Here is a 23119-nt window from a genome sequence, read left to right as displayed (position 1 = left end):
TTTTTACACTCCCATCAGGTCATTCATCAGCCTGTGGCTAAAACAAACCAAGTTTGTCCAAATTTGCCTCTCCTTATAGCTAAGACACTCCAGTCCAGGCAATATCCTGGCAAACATCTTCTGCTCCCTCTCCAAAGCCTCCACAACACCTCCGATAGTGTTGCTCCGAAGGTGGTCTGACCAAAGTTCTTTACAACTGCAACATGTTTCACTAACTTTTATACTCAATGCCCCAATCGGTGAAGGCAAGCATACAGTAAACCTTCTTCACCACCTTATCCACTTGTATTGCCACTTCCAGGGAAGTATGGGTTTGGACCCCAAGCTCTCTCCATATATCATTGTTCCTAAGGTTCTAGCCATTTACAATACACTTTACTCTTGTATTTGACCTCCCCAAATACATCACCTCACTTGTCTGAATTAAACTAACCCTAATCCTAACCTATCTGCCATTTTTCCACCCAGTTTCCAGCTGATCTATATCCTTTGCTATCCTTGCTCACTATTCACAACTCCATTAATTTCCTTGCCCTCTGCAGACTTACTAACCAGATCACCAACCTTTTCATCCAGATCATTTATATATATTGCAAACAAGAGGGCCCCAGCACTGATCCTCGTGGAACATCACTGGTAACAGACCTCCAGTCAGAAAAATACCCCTCCACAAATATGCTCTGTCTTCTACGGTCAAGCCATTCTTGTATCCAACTTGCAAGCTCATTGTGGATCCGTACAATTTGATCTTCTAGACTGGCCTACCTTGAGGGACCTTGTCAAATGCTTTACTAAAGTCAATGTAGATTATATCCATGCCCTACCCTCATCAATCATCTTCATCATTTCCTCAAAGAAACTCAATCAAGTATGCGATGGAAGGCCTCCCCTGCACAAAGCCATGCTCACAATTCCTAATAAGTCCATTCTTCTCCGAAAAGAAGTAAATCGTGTCCCTAAGAACCTTCTCCAATAATAATTTTCCTACCACTGATGTAAGGCTCACCAACCTACAATTTCCCAGATTATCCCTATTACTCTTCTTAAACAAATGAACAAAACTGGCTAAGGGGTAAGTTCCAGATTTTACTCCACCAGTGGGTGGCTTTAACTGCTTATTCTATGTAAATCACACACACCCTAAATTCTGATTCTTTGAGTGATCCTTTGAGTCTGCAAATCTAGAAATATCCCAACCACCTCTCCAGCCTCCTACCATGCACCAAACAGTAGCTGTTACCACTTCACCATTGGTCCGTGGTTACGGTACTAACATTTAGTGGCGCTTCTTCCAATATCTGTGTGTCCCTAGGGTCTGTGACATTGTCACGACGTGGTATGAGAGGTCGAAAGATGCAACAGGAGGTGAATATGATAATGTAGACGAAGTACAAGACAGCAATGGTTCGGAAATAATACTTTCCATATCTGTTCCACTTGAAATGGATCAGGGCTTTGATCGGAGGGAGGTTGAGGATTTTCAGGGCCTGTAGAAACAGAACGATGTGGAAACATTCAGGGTTTGACCTTCACTCAGTCACCTTCAGAGGATGTTTCTGTCTGGAACTCCTCGGCTCACCTCAACTTCATTACTGCACAAAACCAGGTCAAGGACAGAGTGGTCATCGTCCCAAGAATCAATACCAGAGAGGTCGTAGAAGGTGGAAGAGATAGGTTTGAAAAACCATTCAATCTGGCGTTTCCTCTTTCTCATTAAATGTTGGAACAGCTGCAAAATACAAAACAAATCCAATGTGTTAGCTGCTGTCATTTTCTTTTTATCTGTCAGGCTTGAAAATAGATGACAGGAAGAACCACACAGAGACCTGTATTCAATGTGCTGCTCAGACAATGCATAGCATTTCTGTAGAGGGGCAGAAATATCAAGGATGAGTAGTGTGATGTGGAGATGGGCCAGTATTTTACAGATTACAGGGTTCATTCAGTGATTCTGTTTAGGAAATCAAGAGAGAAGCTTACAAGCCATGACAGTGTAGATTACACATGAAAAGTAAAAATAAAAGCTTCCACGGGGCTTTTTATTAGTTCACTGGATGTACTTTTTGTTCCAGAGTACCTCGTAGGCATATAAACTTTGTTGAAATGTAGTCATTGCTGTATTGTAGGAAACACAGCAGCTATTTCAGTGTGACCCCACATATAACAACATGATGGATTACCAGATAATCTATTGTCATGATCTTGGCTAATGGGTTAATCAGGGATTTCTCAGGTTTCCTTTGAAAATGAGATTCAATGTGTTATGTATACACCTAAGACGATAGATAATTTTGGGATTTATCGTCCCATGTGAAAGACAAGATCTCTGACAGGGCAGCATTCCCTCAGTGCTGCACTGCAGTAGGAGGCTGGAATTTGTGCTCAGGTCTCAGGAGCAGGGTATGACAAGAAGCCTACTGACTCAGATAAGCAAAGCCTAGCACCCAGAATAGAAAGTGATTTAACGGGCCACCCAGAGTCATAGAGTCATACAGCACAGAAACAGATCCTTCGGTCCAACCAGTCCATGACGACCATAATCCCAAACTAAACTAGTCCCATCTGCCCGCTCCTGGCCCATATCTCTTCAAACATCTCTGATTCGTGCACTTATTATAAATGTCTTTCAAATGTTATAACTGTACCCATATCCACCACTTCCTCAGGAAGTTCATTCTACACGTGAACCACTCTCTGTGTAAATAAAAAATGCCCCTCATGGCTTTTTTAAATCTTATTCCTCTTGCCTCAAAAATATGCTCCCTGATCTGAAATCACCCCCCCGAGGGAAAAGATTCCTGCCATTCACCTGATCTGTACCCCTGCTGATTTTATAAACCTCTATAAGGTCAACCCTCAACCTCCTATGCTCCCAGGGAAAAAATTCCCAGCCTTTCTTCATCACTCAAGCCTTCCACACCCGGCTACATCCTGCTAAATCTTTACTCAAACCTCTCTAGCTTAATAATATAATATAACATGCTACAATCATTAATTAATAATACAATATCTTTCTGATAAGAGGGAAAATGCAGTAAACAATAACCCCAGTGATATCAAGAAATAAATGTACTGGTCGTACTGGAGCACCATTCTGGTTTTACTGGTTTTTCCTAAGCAGCCTCTATTCACACCAACTAGAACATCTCATCAACTTTGTTTCCAATGTTCACCCTTCTCAGCTTCACACATTCCCTTTCCGGCTCTTCCTTTTCTTTAAAGTAAAACCAAGAACTGCGGATGCTGGAGATCAGAAACAAGATCAGGAATTGCTGAGAAAACACGGCAGGTCTGACAGCATGCGTGGAGAGAAAGCAGGGCTAATGTTTCAAGTCCAGTAGCTCTTCTTCAGAGCTGATGATAGCTAGAAAAAGGCAATATTTACTCTGATGAAAATGCTAGAGTCAAATATAAGACATGTAATAACAGAACTTGAGGAGAGCTTTAACAGGCTTAGACAAAGACAACATTGGTTTACGAAGGGTAAAACATGCTGAACAAATCCACTGGAATTTTTCGAACATGTGGACTGGTTGTACTAAAGGGTCTGTTTCCATGCTGTACGATTCCATGCCGCTGTGTAACAAGTAGAATAGATAAGGGCAAACAAGTGGATGTGGTACATTTGGATCGCTTGTGATAAAATCTCTAGTAAAAACATTGCGAGCTAAACTAAAGCACATGTGGGATGTGGCAATTGTGGTATGGGTAAAGAATTGGTTGACAGACAGGAGACGAACAGTGGGGTAACTGGATGAGGGAAGCAAACGCAACTGTTGACACGAAACTGGCCAAGTTGAATTGTGAGGAGGTTTTTTTTTCTATTCATTTGTGGGACATGGGCATCTCTAGCTGGCCAGTATTTCTGGCCCATCACTAGTTGCCCTTGGGAAGGTGGTGGTGAGCTGCCTTCTTGAACTGCTGCAGTCCTCCTGCTGCGGGTTGACCCACAATGCTCTTAGGGAGGGAATTCCAGGATTTTAACCCAGCGACAGTGAAGGAACGGCGATATATTTGCAAGTCAGGATTTTGAGTGACTTGGAGGGGAACTTGGAGGTGGTGGTGCTCCTATGTATCTGCTGCCCTTGTCCTTCTAGATGGAAGTGGTTGTGGGTTTGGAAGGTGCGTCTGAGGATCTTTGGTGAATTTCTGCGGTGCATCTTGTAGATGGAACATACTGCTGCTACTGAGCATCGGTGGGGGAGGGAGGGAATGTTTGTAGATGTGATGCCAATCAAGCGGCTGCTTTGTCCTGGGTGGTGTCTTCTTGAGTGTTGTTGGAGCCGCACCCATCCAGGCAAGTGGGGAGTATTCCATCACACTGCTGACTTGTGCCTTGTAGATTGTGGACAGGCTATGAGGAGTCAGGAGATGAGTTACTCGCCATACTATTTCCAGCTTCTGGCCTGCCTTTGTAGCCACTGTGTTAATGTGGCGAGTCCAGTTGAGTTTCTGTTCAATGGTAACCCCCAGGATGTTGATAGCGGGGCATTCAGTGATAGTAACACCATTGAATGTTAAGGGACGATGGTTAGATTGTCTCTTATTGGTGAAGGTCATAGCCTGGCATTTGTGTGGCGCAAATGTCACTCGCTACTTGTCAGCCCAAGTCTGGATATTGTCAGATCTTGTTGCATTTGAACATGGACTGCTTCTGAGGAGTCACGAATGGTTCAGCAAACATCCCCACTTCTGATCTTATTATGGAGGGAAGGTCATTGATGAAGGACCTGAACTGAAGTTGGACGTGGGACACCACCCGGAGGAACTCCTGCAGAGATGTCCTGGAGCTGAGGTGATTGACCTCTAGCAACCATGACCATCTTCCTATTTTTCGGGTATGCCTCCAACCACCAGAGCATTTGACCCCTGATACCCACTGATTCCAGTTTAGCTCGGGCTCCTTGATGCCACACTGAGTGGAATGATCATATTGAACAGCAGAGCAGGTTTGAAGGGCCATATGGGCTGCTCCTGCTCCTAATTTCTATACTTACATGTGTTTCCAGGATTTTCTCTTTGTTATTTCGGGTTTGCTGCAGCTGCAGGCACAACTGAGTGCTGTTCAGTGTTCAGATAACTGTGCATTAGTGAATTGGAGCTTATTGGACAATATTGGACAGTATAGGGAACATTATAGAGACCATGCTCCTCTTGATGAGTCTGACCGTCCCAGTTAATGATGCCTCCCCCTTCCAAAACAATGTTAGATGATAAAGTGCTCAGTAGTCCCTCACCTGGACATTCCCTTCCAAGGCAGCCAGCTTGAAGGGAGTCAGCCCATTGTTGTTGGTGATCATCTCCACTGGATTCCCATTCTCTGGATCGAGGGACAGGATGAAATCATACATCTGGGCTGTGTAATGCCGGGCATGCAGAGCCAGATGATGCAGAACAGTGTTACCTGAAATGCATCCATCAGAAGAAAGGAATCAAAAAAGGCTTGCATTTATGTAGCACCTTTCACAATTTCAGAACATCCCAAAGAGGTTTCCAGCCAATGGAGCGTCTTGGGAATGTAGTCACTGCAGTTGTGCGAGCAACATACCAGCCAAACTGTGCATAGCAAGCTCCAACAAGCAACACAGTGGCAACGGCCAGATGTTTTCAGTAATATTTATCTATGAAATACGTGTCAACCAGAAACACCAGAGACAGCAATGGGGTCCCACGTTTACACCTCTTCCAAAAGACAGCACCTCCAAAACTGTAGCACTCTCAGTACAGCACTGAGAGTCTCAGCCTAATCACTGGGCTCAAGTGTTTGGAATGGGATGCAAGCCTATTCCCAGGGTCAGATCAGGTGTATCCCAGAACTCTGTGGGAAGCTAGGGAAGAGATTGTGGGCCCCTTGCTGAGATATTTGTATCATCAATAGCCACAGGTGAGGTGCTGGAAGGCTGGAGGGTGGCTAATGTGGTGCCATTATTTAGGAAAAATTTTAGGAAAAGCCAGGGAACCATAGATGGGTGAGCATGATGTCACTGGTGGGCAAGTTATTGTAGGGGATTCTGAGGGACAGGATTTACATATACTTGGAAAGGCAAAGACAGCTTTGTATGTGGGAAACCGTATCTCACCAACTGGATTGATTTTTTCTGAAGAAGTGGCAAAGACAATTGATGAAAACATAGCAGTGGACATTGTCAATATAGGCATCAGCAAGGTGTTCGACAAGGTTCTGCACAGTAGACTGGTTAACAAGGTTGGATCACATGGAATCCAGGAATATCTAGCCATTTGAATACCGAATTGGCACAAATATAGGATTCAGAGCGTGGTGGTAGAGGATTGTTTTCAGGCTGGAGGCCTGTGACCAGCGGTGCGCCAATAGGATCGGTGCTGGGTCAGCTACTTTTTTTCACTTATATGAATTATTTGGATGTGAACATAGGAGGTATGGTTAGTACGTTTGTAGATGACACCAAAATTGGAGGTGTATCCAACAGTGAAAAAGATTACCTCAGAGTGCAATGGGACCTTGATCAGGTGAACCATTGGGCATAGGACTAGAAGATGGAGTTTAAGTCAGATAAATGTGAGGTGTTCCGTTTTGGAAAGGCAAATCAGAGCCGGTCTTATACACTTAATGGTACGGTCCTGGGGAGTGCTGTCAAACTAAGAAACCTTGGGGTGCAGGTTCACAGTTCCTTGAAGGTGGAGTTGCAGGTAGATAGGATAGTGAAAAAGCCATTTGGCACACTTGCCTTACTGGTCAATGCATTAAGTTTAGGAGTTGGGAGGTCATGTTGTGGTTGGACAGGACATTGGTTAGGCCACTTTTGGAATATCGCGTTCAATTCTAGCCTCCCTGCTACAGGAAAGGTGTTGTCAAATTTGAAAGGGTTCAGAAAAGATTTACAAGGATGTTTCTGGGCCTGGGGGATTCAGGCTATAGGGAAAGGCTGAAAAGATTCAGAATTTTCTCCCCCGTACCATTGGAGGCTGAGGGGTGGCCTTATAGAGGTTTATAAAGCCGTGAGGGACATGGAGGGGGTGAATAGACAAGGTATTTTCCCTAGGGTAGGTGAGTCCAAAACTAGAGGGCATAGGTTTAAGGTGAGAGGGGAAAGATTTAAGAGGGACCTGAGGGGCAACTTTTTCACACAGAGGGTGATGCATGTATGGAATGAGGAATTGGCAGAATTTAAAACGCATCTGGATGGGTACATGAATAGGAAGGGTTTAGAGGGATATGGGCCAAATGTTGGCAAATGGGACAAGATTAATTTCGGATATCTGGTCAGCATGGACGAGCTGGACCGAAGGATCTGGTTCCATGCTGTACAACTCTATGACTCTATGATCTTCCCTCTCAGAGGTAGGAGCATTACCAATGTAGTCTCAGTTTATACCTGAGTAATGAAATACGTCAGGAATTGGAGTACAGTGGAGATCAGTGATTATCTAATGGGATTGTTGAACAGGTTTGGGAGGGGTCAGGTTTTAATTATCGACTCCATTGTCTATGTTTCTATGCCTCATATTTGTAAATCAGATGGGAGATTAGACAGCACAGTGTTATGCTCTACTTTGACTTCTAAGCTAATCGTGCTTCATTGAGCTCCGACTCTTACCGAGGTAATCCTGAGCCTTTATGTCTGCACCGTTCTCAATCAGGAATTGAACAATCTCTTTATTCCCAACACACGCAGCAAAAGACAACACATGCTCACCTGAAACAAAGGGAGAATAACTCAAAAGAGTGAACCGGAGACTAACAAATTGATCCAATGTGAAGCAAGGAAAGTATCTGACCAAAATACTCAGCTTGAGACTTACCAGTACCAACAGTCATTGAGAATGAGACAATATTATTTGGCCCATTCATTCCTAACCTTCCAGTACCCTAACATGATCTCAAACACCATAAGTACATCTGGTCTTTGTCATTTCTCTGGTTACCAACAAGGAAAAAGTTAATCCAGAATAGCTGATCTAGTAATAATAGCTGAAAAGAGAGAAGTTCTTCATTCACAGGCTGAGATATATTTGTAACGAACTAGAAGTCAGGAAACGTAGAAAGCAAAAACAGGAAAAGGTCATTCGGCCCTTTGAATCTGTTCCACCATTCAATAAGATCGCGGCTGATCATCCAACGTGGTCCCTGTTCCTGCTTTCTCTCATACACTTTGAGCCCTTTAGCCCTAAGAACTCTATATGTCTAACTCCTTTTTGAAAAACATTCAATGCTTTGGCTTCAAGTACTTTATGCGCCTGGGAATTCCACAGGATCTCCACTCTCTCTGGGTGAAAGGAAAAAAATAGGCTTGGGAGAGTTAGGGTAACTTTCTGTTATCCTTGGCTATAATCTGTACTCCTCAAAGAAAGGACAGGCTCTCCGCATATTGCCTTTGAGATACAAGCAGGGTATTGCAGAGACACCACAGAATTAGTACAATGTACAAGGAGGCAGTTTAGCCCTTTGGGTCTATACTGGCTCTTCGTATAAACATTGCAACTCAGTGCCATTCTCCTGCTTTTTCCCCATAAATCTGAACATTACTCAAATAGAAACAATCATTCAATGCCCCTCTGAAGGCTTCCATCATACATCCAGGCATTGGGTTTCAGATCCAAACCAATCACAGGTTTTTCCTGCTCACATAATATCTACTTCTTATGCAAACCCACGCAGAGATAGTAGGAGCCACCGATGCTGGAGAATCTGAGATAACAAGGTGTGGAGCTGGGTGAACACAGCAGGCCAAGCAGCATCAGAGGAGCAGGAAAGCTCAGGAGAAGGGCCCAGACCTGAAACGTCAGACTTCCTGCTCCTCTGATGCTGCTTGGCCTACCGTGTTTATCCACCTCTTCACCTTGTTATCTCGACTTTAAATCCACGTCCTTGATTTGAGAACTTTGTGGAAGTAATTCATGAATCAAACTGCTGAATGATCTTTACTTTGAGGGATTGATACTGCAGGTCCACCTGGCATGCCTCTCACTTCATGTAACCTGTTCGCCCACATTAAACTCCTGCACCCAGCCCCATGTCCTTTGAATGCCTATTTAAAAGACTTATTTCCTATCATGATTAATTGTTTCCAAACTTCTCCAACAGCAACTTATCTCTATTACACTGCCACAGCTTCCAATTCCACCTGAGTTTAATATCCCTGGAAGCATCAGTTAAGCTCCAGATGTCACATTTGCGCTTTAAAGCATCACATATCTCTCAGGAGCATTTGCTTCTTTCTATCTGTGGGCATTATCACTGAAATATGTTACTGTCTTACATCATATTGCAAAGTTTCCAATGTTTGGACATAATGTTAGCTGATGAAAGACAAACATGGGAAGCAATAGCAAGATCCTAATTACAAGGAATTTTAGTCAGGAGGAAAGTCTAAGGAAGTTGGATGTTTCTCATTGGCAAAGTATTGAAGGTTAGAAAGGAAATTATATAAATTGGCTATAATGGTGAAAGCAGAGGCCACAGGTTAAAAAGTTTAAAAATTGCCAGTGAAGTAGGAGGATGGACAGGATTTTAAATGCATTAAAAAGGTTAATGGACATTTAGGGTAAATTACAGAGGGACAAGTCGTCAAGTGATCACTGGGTTAGACTCAAGGTAGAACGGGATTCTCCTGTACAACAATGGACCTGATGGCCTGTGAAGAGGAAAATGTGGCTCAAGATCAACTAAAAACTCAATAAGTGGCACGCAATGGATAGAAAGTGAGATATTATGGAGAAATCTGATGGAGAGAAGGGGGTGATCAATAGCAATCCAAAAGCTATCAAAAGGAATGAGCAAACATCGGTCAGGCAAAATGATCTGCTTTGGTGCCATGTGGACAGCTTTGATCTAAAATGGTTAACGTCACAAACTATATCTCTTCTGATGAAGGGTCTAGGCCCGAAACGTCAGCCTTCCTGCTCCTAAAATGCTGCTTGGCCTGCTGTGTTCATCCCCTCCACACCTTATGTCTCTTGTACCCTAGTCAATAGAATGTTTGTTCAGAATTATTTGAGAAATCCCAATACTCTCTCTCTTTTCCTGCTTTGAAGGATATTACAGAGATTTAAGCATATGAATGGAAGCAGAAATGTAGATAAATAATTTATGTATTTGGACTGCGATGCATGCTAAATCATTGAGAGTAAGTGAAGAAAAAAATAAATTCAACAGGGGATGATTCTTCCTTTCACAAGGGAAACACAGACAAGAGGGATAACTCTAAAAATTCAATTGAAATAAAAGTCCTGAAAAATAAATGTTACCTTTAGAGCTTTAGAATATTGGGAAACAGAAAAATTTGGGAGAATTAGGATTGATGGTTGATTGGTTCACTGAACAATGGAGTACATCAAATGCATTATGGACCAGACCAGACCTTTCAAAATATTTTAAGCAGGTAGCCCTGATCGTCATATTTTCTTATTTTAAAGGCAAATGTAGCGTGCTGTATTCCAGATGCAATTTGATTGGTCAAACTACTCGATGTTAGGCATAATACAATATATTTAAAACACTATTATTAAAACACAACAAAAGAAAGGTAAACTTAAATAATTTAACTCTACCGGAAGACTTAACAGAACAACAGATACCGTAACTGTTACTAATTAACTGTTCCGATATAATAACATTCAATAAACACACCCTTGGCAAAAAGACAGCAAATTCAGAAAAATAAGTTCATCTCAGAGGGTAACCCAGCAGCAGAGAGAAAACCCGGATTCTATCCAACAGCAACTGATGCTAAATCTCAAAGATAAAGAACTAAAAAAATACTGTTGTGGTTGGTTGACTCGCCAAGATGATTCATTGACGTTCCGGAGACGTTTCGTTAGCCTATTGGGTAACATCATCAGTGCAGCCTCCAATGAAGCACCGTTGCGTTTTCTTGCCTGTTATTTGAACTCTGGAGTCCGTTGAGCTGGATTACCTCACTTCCGACTTTCCTTTGCAGTGGAGTGTATATGGGGTCGATCTCTGTGTGTTTGTTGATGGATTTCTTCGTGGAGTACCAGGCTTCTAGGAATTCCCATGCTTGTCTCTGCTTTGCTGGTCGCAGGATCCTGGTGTTGCCCCAGTTGAATTGGTGGTTCTCCTTATCCATGTGGATAGAGATGAGTGAGTATTGCTCATGTCTTTTTGCTGCCGAGTCAACCGACCACAACATTCACAACCCAAGCTACAAATCTACTCTAAAAACTTGAAAAACAAACTAGAAATCCTGGTCTAATAGAGCCAGCCACACCCAACCGGGCTGCTTCTATTGTTTCAACTTTAAAAAAACTCTAGGCCTCACAAGCTGTTTATTGGCGTTTTCCGATAGACAACTCATTACCTCTGTCTTAGAACCTCCCCTTAAATAAAAAGGACAAAATAACCTCTTAAAACCACAGCATTGTCACAAATAGCTTACTCTCGTTCAAATGGCTACTCATGAAAGACTAATGGAATGATGAACAGTAGTCTGTCGTATTCAACGAGGAAGATTGTGAACTCACGTGCACTCACAAGCAAATGATGGTGAATGCTTACCGTAATAAATTAAGTTATTTTCATTTCTTCTAAAGAAGATCCCAGGTGCACGTGATGTTGCCACATCGGCTCCCCGGTTTATCAGCTCTTTCACCAGATGAACATTTTCGTTTGCCACAGCAATGTGCAGGGCTGTTTTCCCTATCCAACAAAATGATATGCAGTCAGTTCATATTGATCCTTATCCTAACCCCAACCCCATTCCTCAACTCGGCTACCCATGCCCCATTTATGGGGAGGTGATGGCCCAGAGGTATGATTGCTGGACTGTCAATCCAGGGACCCAGATAAAGTTCTGGGGGCATAGTTTCAAATCCCCCCATGGCAGATGTAGAATTTGAATCCATTAAATATCTGAAATTAAGACTCCAATGATGACCGTGAATCTATTGTCGATTGTTGGGAAAAACCCATCTGGTTCACTAATGTCCTTTAGCGAAGGAAACTGCCATCCTCACCTGGTCTGCCCTATATGTGATTCCAGATCAACAGCAATGTGGTTGACTCTGAACTACCCTCTGGGCAATTAGGGATGGACAATAAATGCTGCCCAGCCAGTGATGCCCTCATCCCGTGAATGAATGAAACAAAAAAAATTCTTGACTACTGTTTTGTATATCGATACAGAGATTTACCAAGGCGTTATTGTAAATGTACATTACAATCAAGTGTAAACACCAGTTTTCATCTTTCCCTTTGTACAAATACTCAGCTCTTCATGTTTTTAAGCATTTTTATTATTTTAAAGAACGCACCAGCAACTCATCTGAACAACTATTTATCAATTAACGAATAATACACACTGCTCACCAGGCCAGTGCCACAGCAATGTAGTAACAAAATGGGCAAGGAAACAAGAGAAGTATCTAAATCAAAATGGTGTTAGGGTGGGCAAGCTATGCAGTCTAGGCCCAGTGGTGCCCACCTCTCTCTGAAGCCATCGAGAACAGCCTGGACCTGTTGATGGCCACTTCAGCCAGGCCCAGGTGGAGGTCCACAAGGAGGTCTCTGAACTGCCCATGCCAAGTGAAGAACTCAGTTCTGTTTTTCATTCCTACCGCCAAATCAAACCCAATTGAACAACTAAACAAGTAACAAGCACTGCCTACCATTGCAATAATAACAAATACAAAAAAGGTGGGGAATACAAAGGAGAGGTTAAACCAAAATGGTGTCGGACAGCGAGATAACGCAGTCCAGTCACTCCAACACCCACCTCTCTCTGAAGGTTTTGAGGTTGTTAGTACACAGCGTATGCTCTTCCTCTAAGGGAACTTGAGCATGAATGTAGCTGTGGAGGAAAGGCAAGCAAACGTGACAACTCCCTCCTTCGTCCACTGCCAAGAACTCAGCTCTTTCTGTTCCAAAAATCCACCACCAATCACCAGAGTAATCAACTGGACAGACTGACTACAGGCACTGCCCACTAGGGGCCGTGTGACACTAGCAAAAGGTAGGCAGAGATGGAGGGGTCTAAATTCAAATGGAGTCAGGGGGAAAATAAGGCATTCCACTCCCTGCAGTGCCCACCTCTTCGAACTCAGTGACCTCCTTGTGGACCTCTACCTGGGCCTGGCTGAAGTGGCCATCAGCTTGTAGATGTTTTCCAACCAAGCTATTCAGAGATTTTAATTGCACACTTCTGTAGAAGGTGGGACTTGAACCTGGCCTCCTCGTCCAGTGGTAGGGGCATTAGCACTGTGCCACAATAGCCTGAGCTCAGCTCTTAAATACAACAATCCAATGACGGTCAACTGTTCTCAATCCACTCTGGACCTATGCCTTAAAGGGTCCTGCCTCTTTGTCTCTGACCCTCACTGTGTAGGCCGCATTCCTTACTCACTACAGTCATGGCCAGAGGGGATGAAGATAAATCCCAAAGAAATCAGTATCCTCTTGGATGTTTTCATGGTTAAGTCGTGTTTGTTTTAAAAATGAACAATCTTGACTCATAAAATGGCTGACACTGATTGTGTGAGCATTTGACTGGAAGCCTCTGAACCCCCTGCATTATATCAGCATTCCAGCTAAAGCTGACAGCAAGGACTTAGAGACAAGCTGTTTGAGGCAAAAGAAAACTTCAAAACCCATTAAATTAAAACGGTCGCTAATATTTCTGCAGTGAGCTCAACAGCTCACAATGGAAACTCTATTGGGGCATATAAATCTACACTGTTGTCAATTTAACAACCTTCCAATTCACCTCCTGAGATAATCCTTCAGCACCTGAAAGGGCTGCTTTTGTCACAGCTCTGAAAATGGAGCTTGTTGAACTGTTTAAATGTGCAGCTCATAGAATCAGAGAATCCTTACAATGCAAAAAGAGGCCATTTGGCCCATCGAGTCTGTACTGATCTTTCAAAGAGCACCCCAGGCCCAGACCCTATGCCCAAAACCTTGCCCTATCCTTATAACCCTATGTTTCCCATGACCTATCTATTTTACCTGTGCATCCCTGGACACTATGAGCAACATAGACTGGCCAAACCACTTAACCTGCACATATTTGGACTGTGAGAGGAACCTGGAGCACCCGGGGAAAACCCACGCAGACATGGGGAGAATGTGCAAACTCCACACATCATCATGAGAAGAGCAACTCCAGGTCTTAGTCGCTAGACTGCCTGTTCTCCATCTTTCTCTTGCTCTCAAGAATCTCATCTCCAGAAAACACCTCAGGACTTTGCTGTCAAACTGGACCAGTTCTCTGAGTACAAGAAGTATTGCTGGAGCTTCAGCTGCTAATCACCTGCATCCTACCTCCCAGGTAAGGAACTACTATAACATCAGCTGATCTGAGTCTCCCAAATGGACAGCGACTCACTGGACTGTAAGTCAGGTAATCTAACACCAATATCTTTGATTTCTAAAGAAATTCAGAAGTTGTAATTTATTTTCTTCCAATTCTCTTTCTCTCTACATTGTTTATGTGTAAATGGAGTTGCAAAACAATTCCCCAATGTTTCCAATGTTTTGTTAACAAAATCTCTCTTTGATTTCATCTTATAAGGTTATTGCTCCGAGTTGTTTTGAAAACTTCGCATTTGAGAGGCCAGGATTTGGGGAGCACCTTTGGGTCTATCTCAGTAAGGGAGAAGAGTGAAAAGTAGAACGAATCAAATCAAATAATGCCTCATCGTATCAGGTTTAAAAGGAGGGAAGCAATCCTTAAATCCCACTTTGTCAGTGGCACTACCCATTCCCCTTTTGTCACTGACCACTCCGTTTCCATATTTAAGCTGTTACATGGCACCTCACCACAATGAGCACCAACCCCTCAGTCCTTACATAACATCTTACATAACAGAAACAGGTCCTTTGGTCCAGCTCATCTGTCCTGACCAGATATCCTAAACTGATCTGTTCCTATTTGCCAGCACTTGGCCCATATACCTCAGTTCATATACATATCCAGGTGTCTTTTAAATGTTGTAGTTCTACCAGCCTCCCCCACCTCCTCTGGCAGAAAGTTCCACACACGCACCACCCTGTGGGTGAAAAAGTTGCTCTTCAGGCCTCTTTTAAATCCTTCCCCACTCACCTTAAACCTGTGCCCTCTAGTTTTGGACTGCCCTACCAGAGGAAAAAGACCTTGGCTATTAACCCTATCCATGCCCCTCATGATCTTATAAACCTCTATAAAGATCATCCCTCAGCCTCCGATGCTCCAGGGAAAATAGCCCCAGCCTATTCAGCCTCTCCCTATAACTCATACCTTCCAAACCCTGGCAACATTCTTGTAAATCTTTTCTGAATCCTTTCAATATCAACATCTTTCCTACAGCATAAGATCAGAGCTGGACGTAGTATTGCAAAAGTGGCCTCACCAACCTGAACAGCTACAACAGATTAGCAAGGCTAGATCGCACAGAATACAGGGACAACTAGTCATTTAGATACTGAACTGGTTTGAAGGTAGAAGACAAGAGGGTGGTGGATTGCTTTTCAAACTGGAGGCCTGTGACCAGTGGTATGCCACAAGGATTGGTGCTGGGTCTAATTTTGCTGTCATTTGCAAACATACTAACCATACCTCCTATATTGACATCCAAATCATTGACATAACTGACAAAAAGCAGTGGACCAAGCATCAATCCATGCAGCACTCTGCTGGTCACAAGCCTCCAGCCTGAAAAACAAAGCTCCAGCACTACCCTACGTCTCCCACCTTTCAAGCCAATTTTGTATCCAATTGGCTAGCTTCCCGTGTATTCCATGTGATCGAACCTTGCTAACCTCCTGGAGTATCCCATCCATCCTAATGCAACACTTAACCCCTCACTCCTTGTTTAGCCCAACCCATTCTAATACAAAACTTAGCCAGATCCCACTTTGGGTTAACAAGGGCAAAAGTTCATGAATGAATCATCAGAGTCTACCTTCGTACAGGTCCGAGGAGGCAGGCACATTGATGAGGTCTGGCACTTTTTCAAGGAGCATAGTCACAACTTCATGATTTCCGTACAGAGCTGCTATGTGCAATGCTGTCTCACCCATCACTCCTACCAGGAAATAAAAGCAGCCACAATTACCATAAGGAGCTGAGGTTTGCTTTCAGCTACTGTTGCCAACACTCAAGGGATTTCCTGGAGTCCAGGGGAATTAAAGATCAATCTTTGGTCACTGCTGCAAGTGAGAACTTATGCATTAAAACGATTATGTCTTTTTAAATTTCTTAAACACTTTTATTTGTCAAAATTAAAATCTCGGGTAGTATTTAATCAATACATCATCTCAACCCAATGCCTGTCAACTCTTCAATCCTTCTCTATCCAAGTACTTTTCAGGAAACAAGCCGCTGGGGGGCAAGAGACTAATGGTTGGCAGGTCATATGAAGAAACCTCTTTAGAGTATATTCAACCTGACCCAGCAATTCTACCTCACACGGTATCTATCTCATTTATTACCAACAGTGCGTCACTCACAACCCTGAGATCGAGTATGATTAAGCAGTCACTCACCAAAGGCATGCAATGAGTGTGAGACTGGAATTAATGAGGCTTAACAAGTATTATGATAGTCCTCAAGACTAATTGCTTATGGGGGAGATTAGACAAGGGAGTGTTGCTTTCGAGGTCAACGAAGGAGGACAGGAGAAACAGGGTGAACAGCAGCATCAACACCAGCATTGACCAGTCTGACATAGTGACCCCTTCCTGTGCTGCGTTTTAATTAAAATGAAAGCATACGTTCCCTTCCTCAAAATTAAATGTGCGTTCTCACCTTTTTCAAAAGGGTCAACGGAGTGACACTCCAGGAGTTTCTTGATGGCACCAACATCATTCGCTCTTGCTGCTGTGAACAGAGGTACTTCCAAGATCCTGATGGATAGAAATCACACAGATGGATTCAAACTGAGGACACGTTCACTATCAAACTGACCTGGTCAAGGCAAATGCATTTGCAGGGAAGTGTTGTTCTCCACACTTGTTACTTTGCGCTGGCCCTGGTGAACAATCTTCCCAGAGAATCACAGGATCATTCTGACAGGAGGACAATCAGCTCATTGAGCCCATGTTGGCTCGGAGTGATCCAATCAGGGTCCCATATTCCTGCTCTAACCCTGTAGTTCTGCTAACATTTCCTTAAGTCATTTATTCAATTCATTTTGATACTTACTTTTCGATCTATATACAAACCATGAGCATGAGTAGGCCATTCAGCCCCTGAATCCTCAATGAGATAATGGCTGATCTGTGTATAATCTTAAATCCACATTCTCACCTGCCCCTGATAACCATCGACCCCTTTACTTAACAAGAACTTACCCACTTACCTTAAAAATATTCGAGAATCTGCCTCCATCACATTTTACCAAAAGTGTTCCAAAGATTATCATAGAATCCCCATGGTGTGGAAGCAGGCCATTTAGCAAATCAAGCCCATACTGACCCTCTGAACAGCATCCAACCCAGTCTCACCACACCCCCACCCTATCGCGGTAACACCACATTTCCCTTGGCACACCCCTGGACACCATGGGGTAATCTAGCACAGCCAATCCACCCTAAACTGCACATCTTTGGAGTTTGGGAGGAAACTGGAGCAGCCGGAGGAAACTCACAGGGGTAAAATGTCCAAACTCAACGCAGACAGTTGCCCGAGGTTGGAATTGAGCCTGGGCACCTGGCCCTGTGCGGCAGCAGAGTTAACCACTGAGCCACCGTGTCACCCACTGAGGGAAAATGTTTTACCTTATCAGTTCTAAATGGGTGACTCGTGATTTTAGTAACACGATTCTCCTGTAAGAGGAATCATCCTCCCCCCATCCCCCCTGTTCAGATCTTATATGATTCTGCTGCCCCACAATTCTAGGAGAGGCCTAGACGCCAACAATTGGCTGCAATAAAACTATTCCCTTCATTCCCACAGAATCCCCTCCCTTTCCTTGGCAGCTGCATCTAACAGCTTCAGTCCTGAGGATGGAATTAGCACAGCCAATCACAGCTGAGAATGCCACAGCACACAGAAATGTGAACTAACCCCATCTCATTTTATGCAAGCATGATAACATGGTGACATCCCAAACTAAATAAAATGTTCACCTATTACTGATCAAGCCGAAACCGTGGTCTGGCGGCTAACATCATCAGTGAAAAAGATCCAAGTATCTTCCTCACGCCCTGATGTCATGATAGTGACTCTGGATAAGTGTTACTGACAGATGCCCATTAAAATGAGTAAATCAATAAGAATTGGGCCGTCAAGGGGACACATTCCAAACACAGAATTTGTCAGGCTGGAGAAGTGGCAACATAAACAGATGACAATAAATATTAACAGATAGAGGGACAGATACAAATAAGGAGAGCCAGGGATAGATATGAAGTGGAAACATTGATAGAAAAAAAGATACATAATATTTATAGATGTGGACAGATAGAGATACAATAGAGAAGCATGCGCAGGGTCAGAGATCTGATTAGTTACATCTAAAGGCAGGCACAAACACTAAAAGAGAGATAGAAACCGATAGTAAAAAAGATGCACAAGGACAGAGTAAGATGCGCAGAATGAGAGACTGTAAATCGATAGACTAGATAGATTGTGATCTGTGTAGATTACTGCAGACAGACAGATAGGCAGAAACAGGTAAATAAATTGATGCATGGTCAATATGTGTTGTTTAAAATGTCACTAAGGAAGAGTGAACTGTGGAAAATGCATTGTAACACTGTCAAAATGTTCTGCCTGAGACTGCTTCTGTTCCCACCCATCCCCCTGCTCCCTCCCCAACACACTCACTCACACAGACACACAGACCCTCACACAATCAGCCCCCATCACCCCACATGCACTACAGCCACCCACATTTGCATGTACTCCCACCTACACACACAGCCTCAGCTCCCCCTGCGTATTCAAAACCCCAGACAAAAATACACACACGCCACACCCCATCTGCACGCACATCCACATTCAGACACCCATATGCGCACACACACACACACACACACACACACACACACACACACACACACACACATGTGCAGATAATCCCCATCCTACATACACACACATACACTCTCACACTCACCTATATGACCCATGGACAGACAAAAAAAGTATCAGATTTGCTCTATACTGCAATTAAAAGCTAATGAGATTAATTTCTCTCAGTGTCAGTATTCACTCCAATCTCTCCTTTGCATTTTTTGTCACTAGGGTCACAGTGAAACAGTTATGAATTATGTGAGACACTAAGAGTAGTTAAGTTGTGAAGAAGCACTTTTGCCCAGCTCAGAATGCACCCTAGTGCTTCACAGCCAGTCAGTCATTCTGAAATTTAGTATGTGGTATCATGTAGGAAATGTGGCAGTTAACCAGTGCATGGCAAGATCCCTTGAGCAGGTAGACATGACTTCAGTTTAACATATTATTTGGCAGATTATTTGCGACAGGCTCTGCATGCTTTTATGGAGTTTGGACATTTTTCCCCATCTCTCTCTCGCCTTCTGTACACACTTAAGCATAAAGAACCTCTTGATGTTTCCCTTTGACTGTTTCCCACGAGTCTGATGGAAGGTCAAAGAGGGGCTTGATGGTTCTCCAACCTGTCTAATCCCTTTTGAGCTCCTCACTGTTTTCAGGGGTCAACAGTTTCACTGTCATCTTCCAAGTGCCTTGCTGGTCTGCTGGTCATCCTGCATGTGGCAGTCGGCCAGCAGGAGGCAGTGGTCAGAGAAGAACACAGGCTTGACATTGGTGGATTTGATGGAGAACATACGGGACACCAACAGGAGGTCTATCTTTGAGCGGAGAGACCCGTTTGGCCATGGCCAGGTGTATCTTTGCTGCACTGTGTCTGCGGAGATGCTGATGATGCCATGGAGCGTGGGGACTTTAACTGTTTCCATCAGGGTTCTGGACGTGGTGTCCAGTTCGCTGTCAGTCCCTCTGGATGGTCCATCTGCATCGATGATGCAGATGAAGTCTCCGGTCAGAATGACCGGCCTGGATGTCACCAGCAGCAGTGGGAGCTGCTCACTCTGCACCACCAGGCGGACACTGTAATTAGTCTCAGGAGAATGTTTCTGTACGTAACGTCTGTAATGAGGAGGTGCCCGCTCTGCACCTCCTTAACCTTGGAGATGGTGAAGCTGCCTCCCTGCAGCAGAATATCCAGGCTGGAAGAACGGCTATCATTCCACCCCAGGACCAAACCGAAGGCCCACAGGTCCACAAGCTTGATTATCTCCCATAGCGGCTGAGGTGCAGTATCCCATACTCCTGCAGAAACAGGAGGGCCGCTGTGACATTGGCCAAGTAAGGCAATGTGGGGATACATCGTGTAGTAGATTTCACACTACGCAAGTTAACACTGGCAGTTTTAAAACCAACTGCAATTTTACAGAATTGAGGTGCAGGACTACTCTCTGAGGGACTCACTAAAGCTTGGGGCAGCTGCTGCCAAGGTGCAGAGAGGGAAGACCACCATCTTTCCACCAACGTACAATGGAGGTCCATTCAGTTATTAGACCCTCCCAGTGCCTGAAATATATGTAAATGCAGTCTTGTATATGGCGGAAATGTCTTGCATTTGTTTGTTCGACACATGTAAAGACTGTGTACAGAGTCGAACTGCTCAAACAACTGTGCATCCATATAAAGATTCCTTATGAATAAAGTATATTTCTGAAATAAAAGAAAGAAGATATCCAATAGTGCAGCATTCTCTCAGTACTAAACAGACGTAGCATCAACTTGGATGATGTGCTCAAACTCTGGACTGGAACTTGAAGTGAACCTTCTGCCAAGGAAACAAGTGTGAACTCTGAACCCGACAAACATCAAAATGAACACATTGCCTGACTTAGCACTTCTGTGTTTCAAAACATTCATCAGTCAATGCAAAGCAACCTCCTACAAGTTACACAGCCATCCTTTACAGATCTGCCTGTTATATGGCTGTGTGTTACTCACTCATCCATTACAAACTCACGTTGCCACACCGCCTCATTACAGCCTGGCTATTATCAGCCTCATCCATTACATACCCACAGCATACACTTTTATCATATACCTGTCTTTTTACAGACTCTCCTACTATGTACTCACACATGGTATACACATATCCACAACATATATTGTCTGTTACACACCTGCTCCACACTTGGCAGTTACACAATCATCCAACTGCTAGTTACACACTCACTCTTTCAAATATTTGTTGCATTTTCATCTATTACACATTCACCCATTACTCACCAGTTGACACATATCTCCCCCACATTGTTACACACTTGTCTGCTATATACTCACCCACTGCACACTGTCCCTGACATACACTCTGTAACACTTCATACATTCCCTACAGTGTTGAAACAGGCCATTTGGCCCATTGAGTCTACACCGACCCTCCAAAGATCATCCCACCCAGACCTCCTCCCACTTACCCTGTCCCTGTAACCCTGCATTTCCTGTGGCTTACCCACCTAACCCACAGATCCATGGACACTATGGGGCAATTTAGCATGGCTAATCCACCCTAACCTGCACGTCTTTGGACTGTGGGAGGAAACCGGAGCACCCGGAGGACACCCACACAGACTGTCGCCCGAGGGTGGAATCGAACCCGGGTCCCTGGTGCTGTGAGGCCACACTTGCCTGTTACACACCTTGTCTCATGTTCTTCTTCATTGATTTTAATGTTATTCAGTGGAAGGACCTCATCGGTAACTGATAGAGAACGGGACAGGGTTACCTGGCTAGGTTCCAAACTCTCATTTAGTTGGCATTTATGTAACACCCATCACAACTTCAGGGCATCTTTCAGCCTGGGTCTCTTGGTTTAAGAAAGGAGATATGCACCACCTAAGGATTCCTGTTGGGAATGCAGATCTGCAGTGAGCAGATTCAGACTCCACCACTACGACCAAACAGACACATCTCTGGTGAGCCCAGACACCAAGTCCTGTGGGATCATTTAACATTAGCAGTCTATTTTTACTCACTCAGTGTCCAAACAAGCCCCTCTCCCGGTAGATATTGTCCAGGTATAGCCAGATATGCCAAATGGATGACATTCATTTCATTTTGTAACACAGAAATGTCTCCCAACTCTAACTTCCTGAACTGAGGAGGAAATTTGTACAGAAAACAGCAACTCTGCCTCACCTCTTGTGCTGCAAAACATGAAGTTCATCGATTCTTTCCTGCTGGGCAATTCTGGGCTGGAGTTTCACTGACAATCCATTGACTAAGGCAGAGACAGACCATCGACCACTTCCCAATAGAAATCCCATCATCCTTCGCTCATTGCCTCCAGCTCTTTCTTTCTGTGCCCAGGAAGGTTGGCTGTCAGCTGCCAGAGCAAAGAACAGTCCCACCTCTTCCCAAAGTCTGTAAGAGCCCCTTAAAGACACCTCACATCCTTTGAAGTTGGTGAGAATTTGCTGTGAGCCTGCTCCTGCTCAGAGCCCATCCACATGCATTCAGGTTGTGATTTGGACTGAATTCACTTCCTGGTTTAACCCTTTCCTGCCTGTCCCAGCTGCTTCTTCCTGCAGTGAGCATATCCAACAAAAGTGACCCTTAACCTCTCACTCTATGTTCCCCACTTCTAAAGGGAACATGGCCCTCAGGGATGGGTGGGGGAAATTGCTGGTGCACACGCTGAACTCAAGGCGTGGGCACACCACTTGTAAACTTATTTGTAAAGAGCAAATTTTTGTCAGCATGGCCCCTTTAAGGAGGCTCTAAAGATCATTGGTGTCACGGTGGCTGACTTGAGGTTGTCACTCCTGCTGAGGGTGTTGTCGCAGCAACTAGGGGAGTCTTTTTTCTCCAACTATTTTTGGTGAACTGATCCATTGCAAGGTGGTTGATTGGCAGGGGAACAAAGGTAACGTGTGGATCTCAGAGAATGTGCTGGGGGAAATCGCAGATAGTGGACTCCTGACAACAAATAAACAAACAGTCAGCACTGACAGATTGTTCCATTCATGTGAGCAATGTTGCAAGATCTGTGGGAATGTTGAATTTATTACTGCACTGGGTTATTGACATGCCTACTGCATTTAAGGGCGATCTCCACAGGTACATGAGATATTAGGTCAGTTGAGAAAGTTTGATTGAAGCAGTATGTTTAAAAAAGTGCCTTGGAGGAGGAAAGAGAGGCA

The 23119-nt window shown here is 43.9% G+C and overlaps 1 protein-coding gene across 1 annotated transcript in view; it reads right to left on the bottom strand.

The window, feature by feature from the left end:
- LOC125463724 (transient receptor potential cation channel subfamily V member 6-like) overlaps positions 1 to 22599 on the bottom strand; it is a 57121-nt gene extending 34522 nt beyond the window's left edge. The window contains exons 1-8 of the mRNA XM_048555345.2: positions 22116 to 22599; positions 16722 to 16819; positions 15877 to 15999; positions 11498 to 11638; positions 7578 to 7676; positions 5238 to 5404; positions 1580 to 1729; positions 1275 to 1487 (exon numbers count right to left, since the gene is read on the bottom strand). Of these exons, the coding sequence (XP_048411302.1) occupies positions 1275 to 1487; positions 1580 to 1729; positions 5238 to 5404; positions 7578 to 7676; positions 11498 to 11638; positions 15877 to 15999; positions 16722 to 16819; positions 22116 to 22246 (1122 nt within the window). The 5' untranslated portion in view covers positions 22247 to 22599. The remainder of the gene's footprint in view (positions 1 to 1274; positions 1488 to 1579; positions 1730 to 5237; positions 5405 to 7577; positions 7677 to 11497; positions 11639 to 15876; positions 16000 to 16721; positions 16820 to 22115) is intronic.
- Positions 22600 to 23119: the final 520 nt, after the last annotated feature.

Source organism: Stegostoma tigrinum, chromosome 22 (genome assembly GCF_030684315.1).
Source record: "Stegostoma tigrinum isolate sSteTig4 chromosome 22, sSteTig4.hap1, whole genome shotgun sequence".
NCBI lineage: Eukaryota > Metazoa > Chordata > Chondrichthyes > Orectolobiformes > Stegostomatidae > Stegostoma > Stegostoma tigrinum.
The sequence above is the reverse complement of the archived record's forward strand: the minus strand, read 5'-3'. Positions and strand labels throughout refer to the sequence as shown.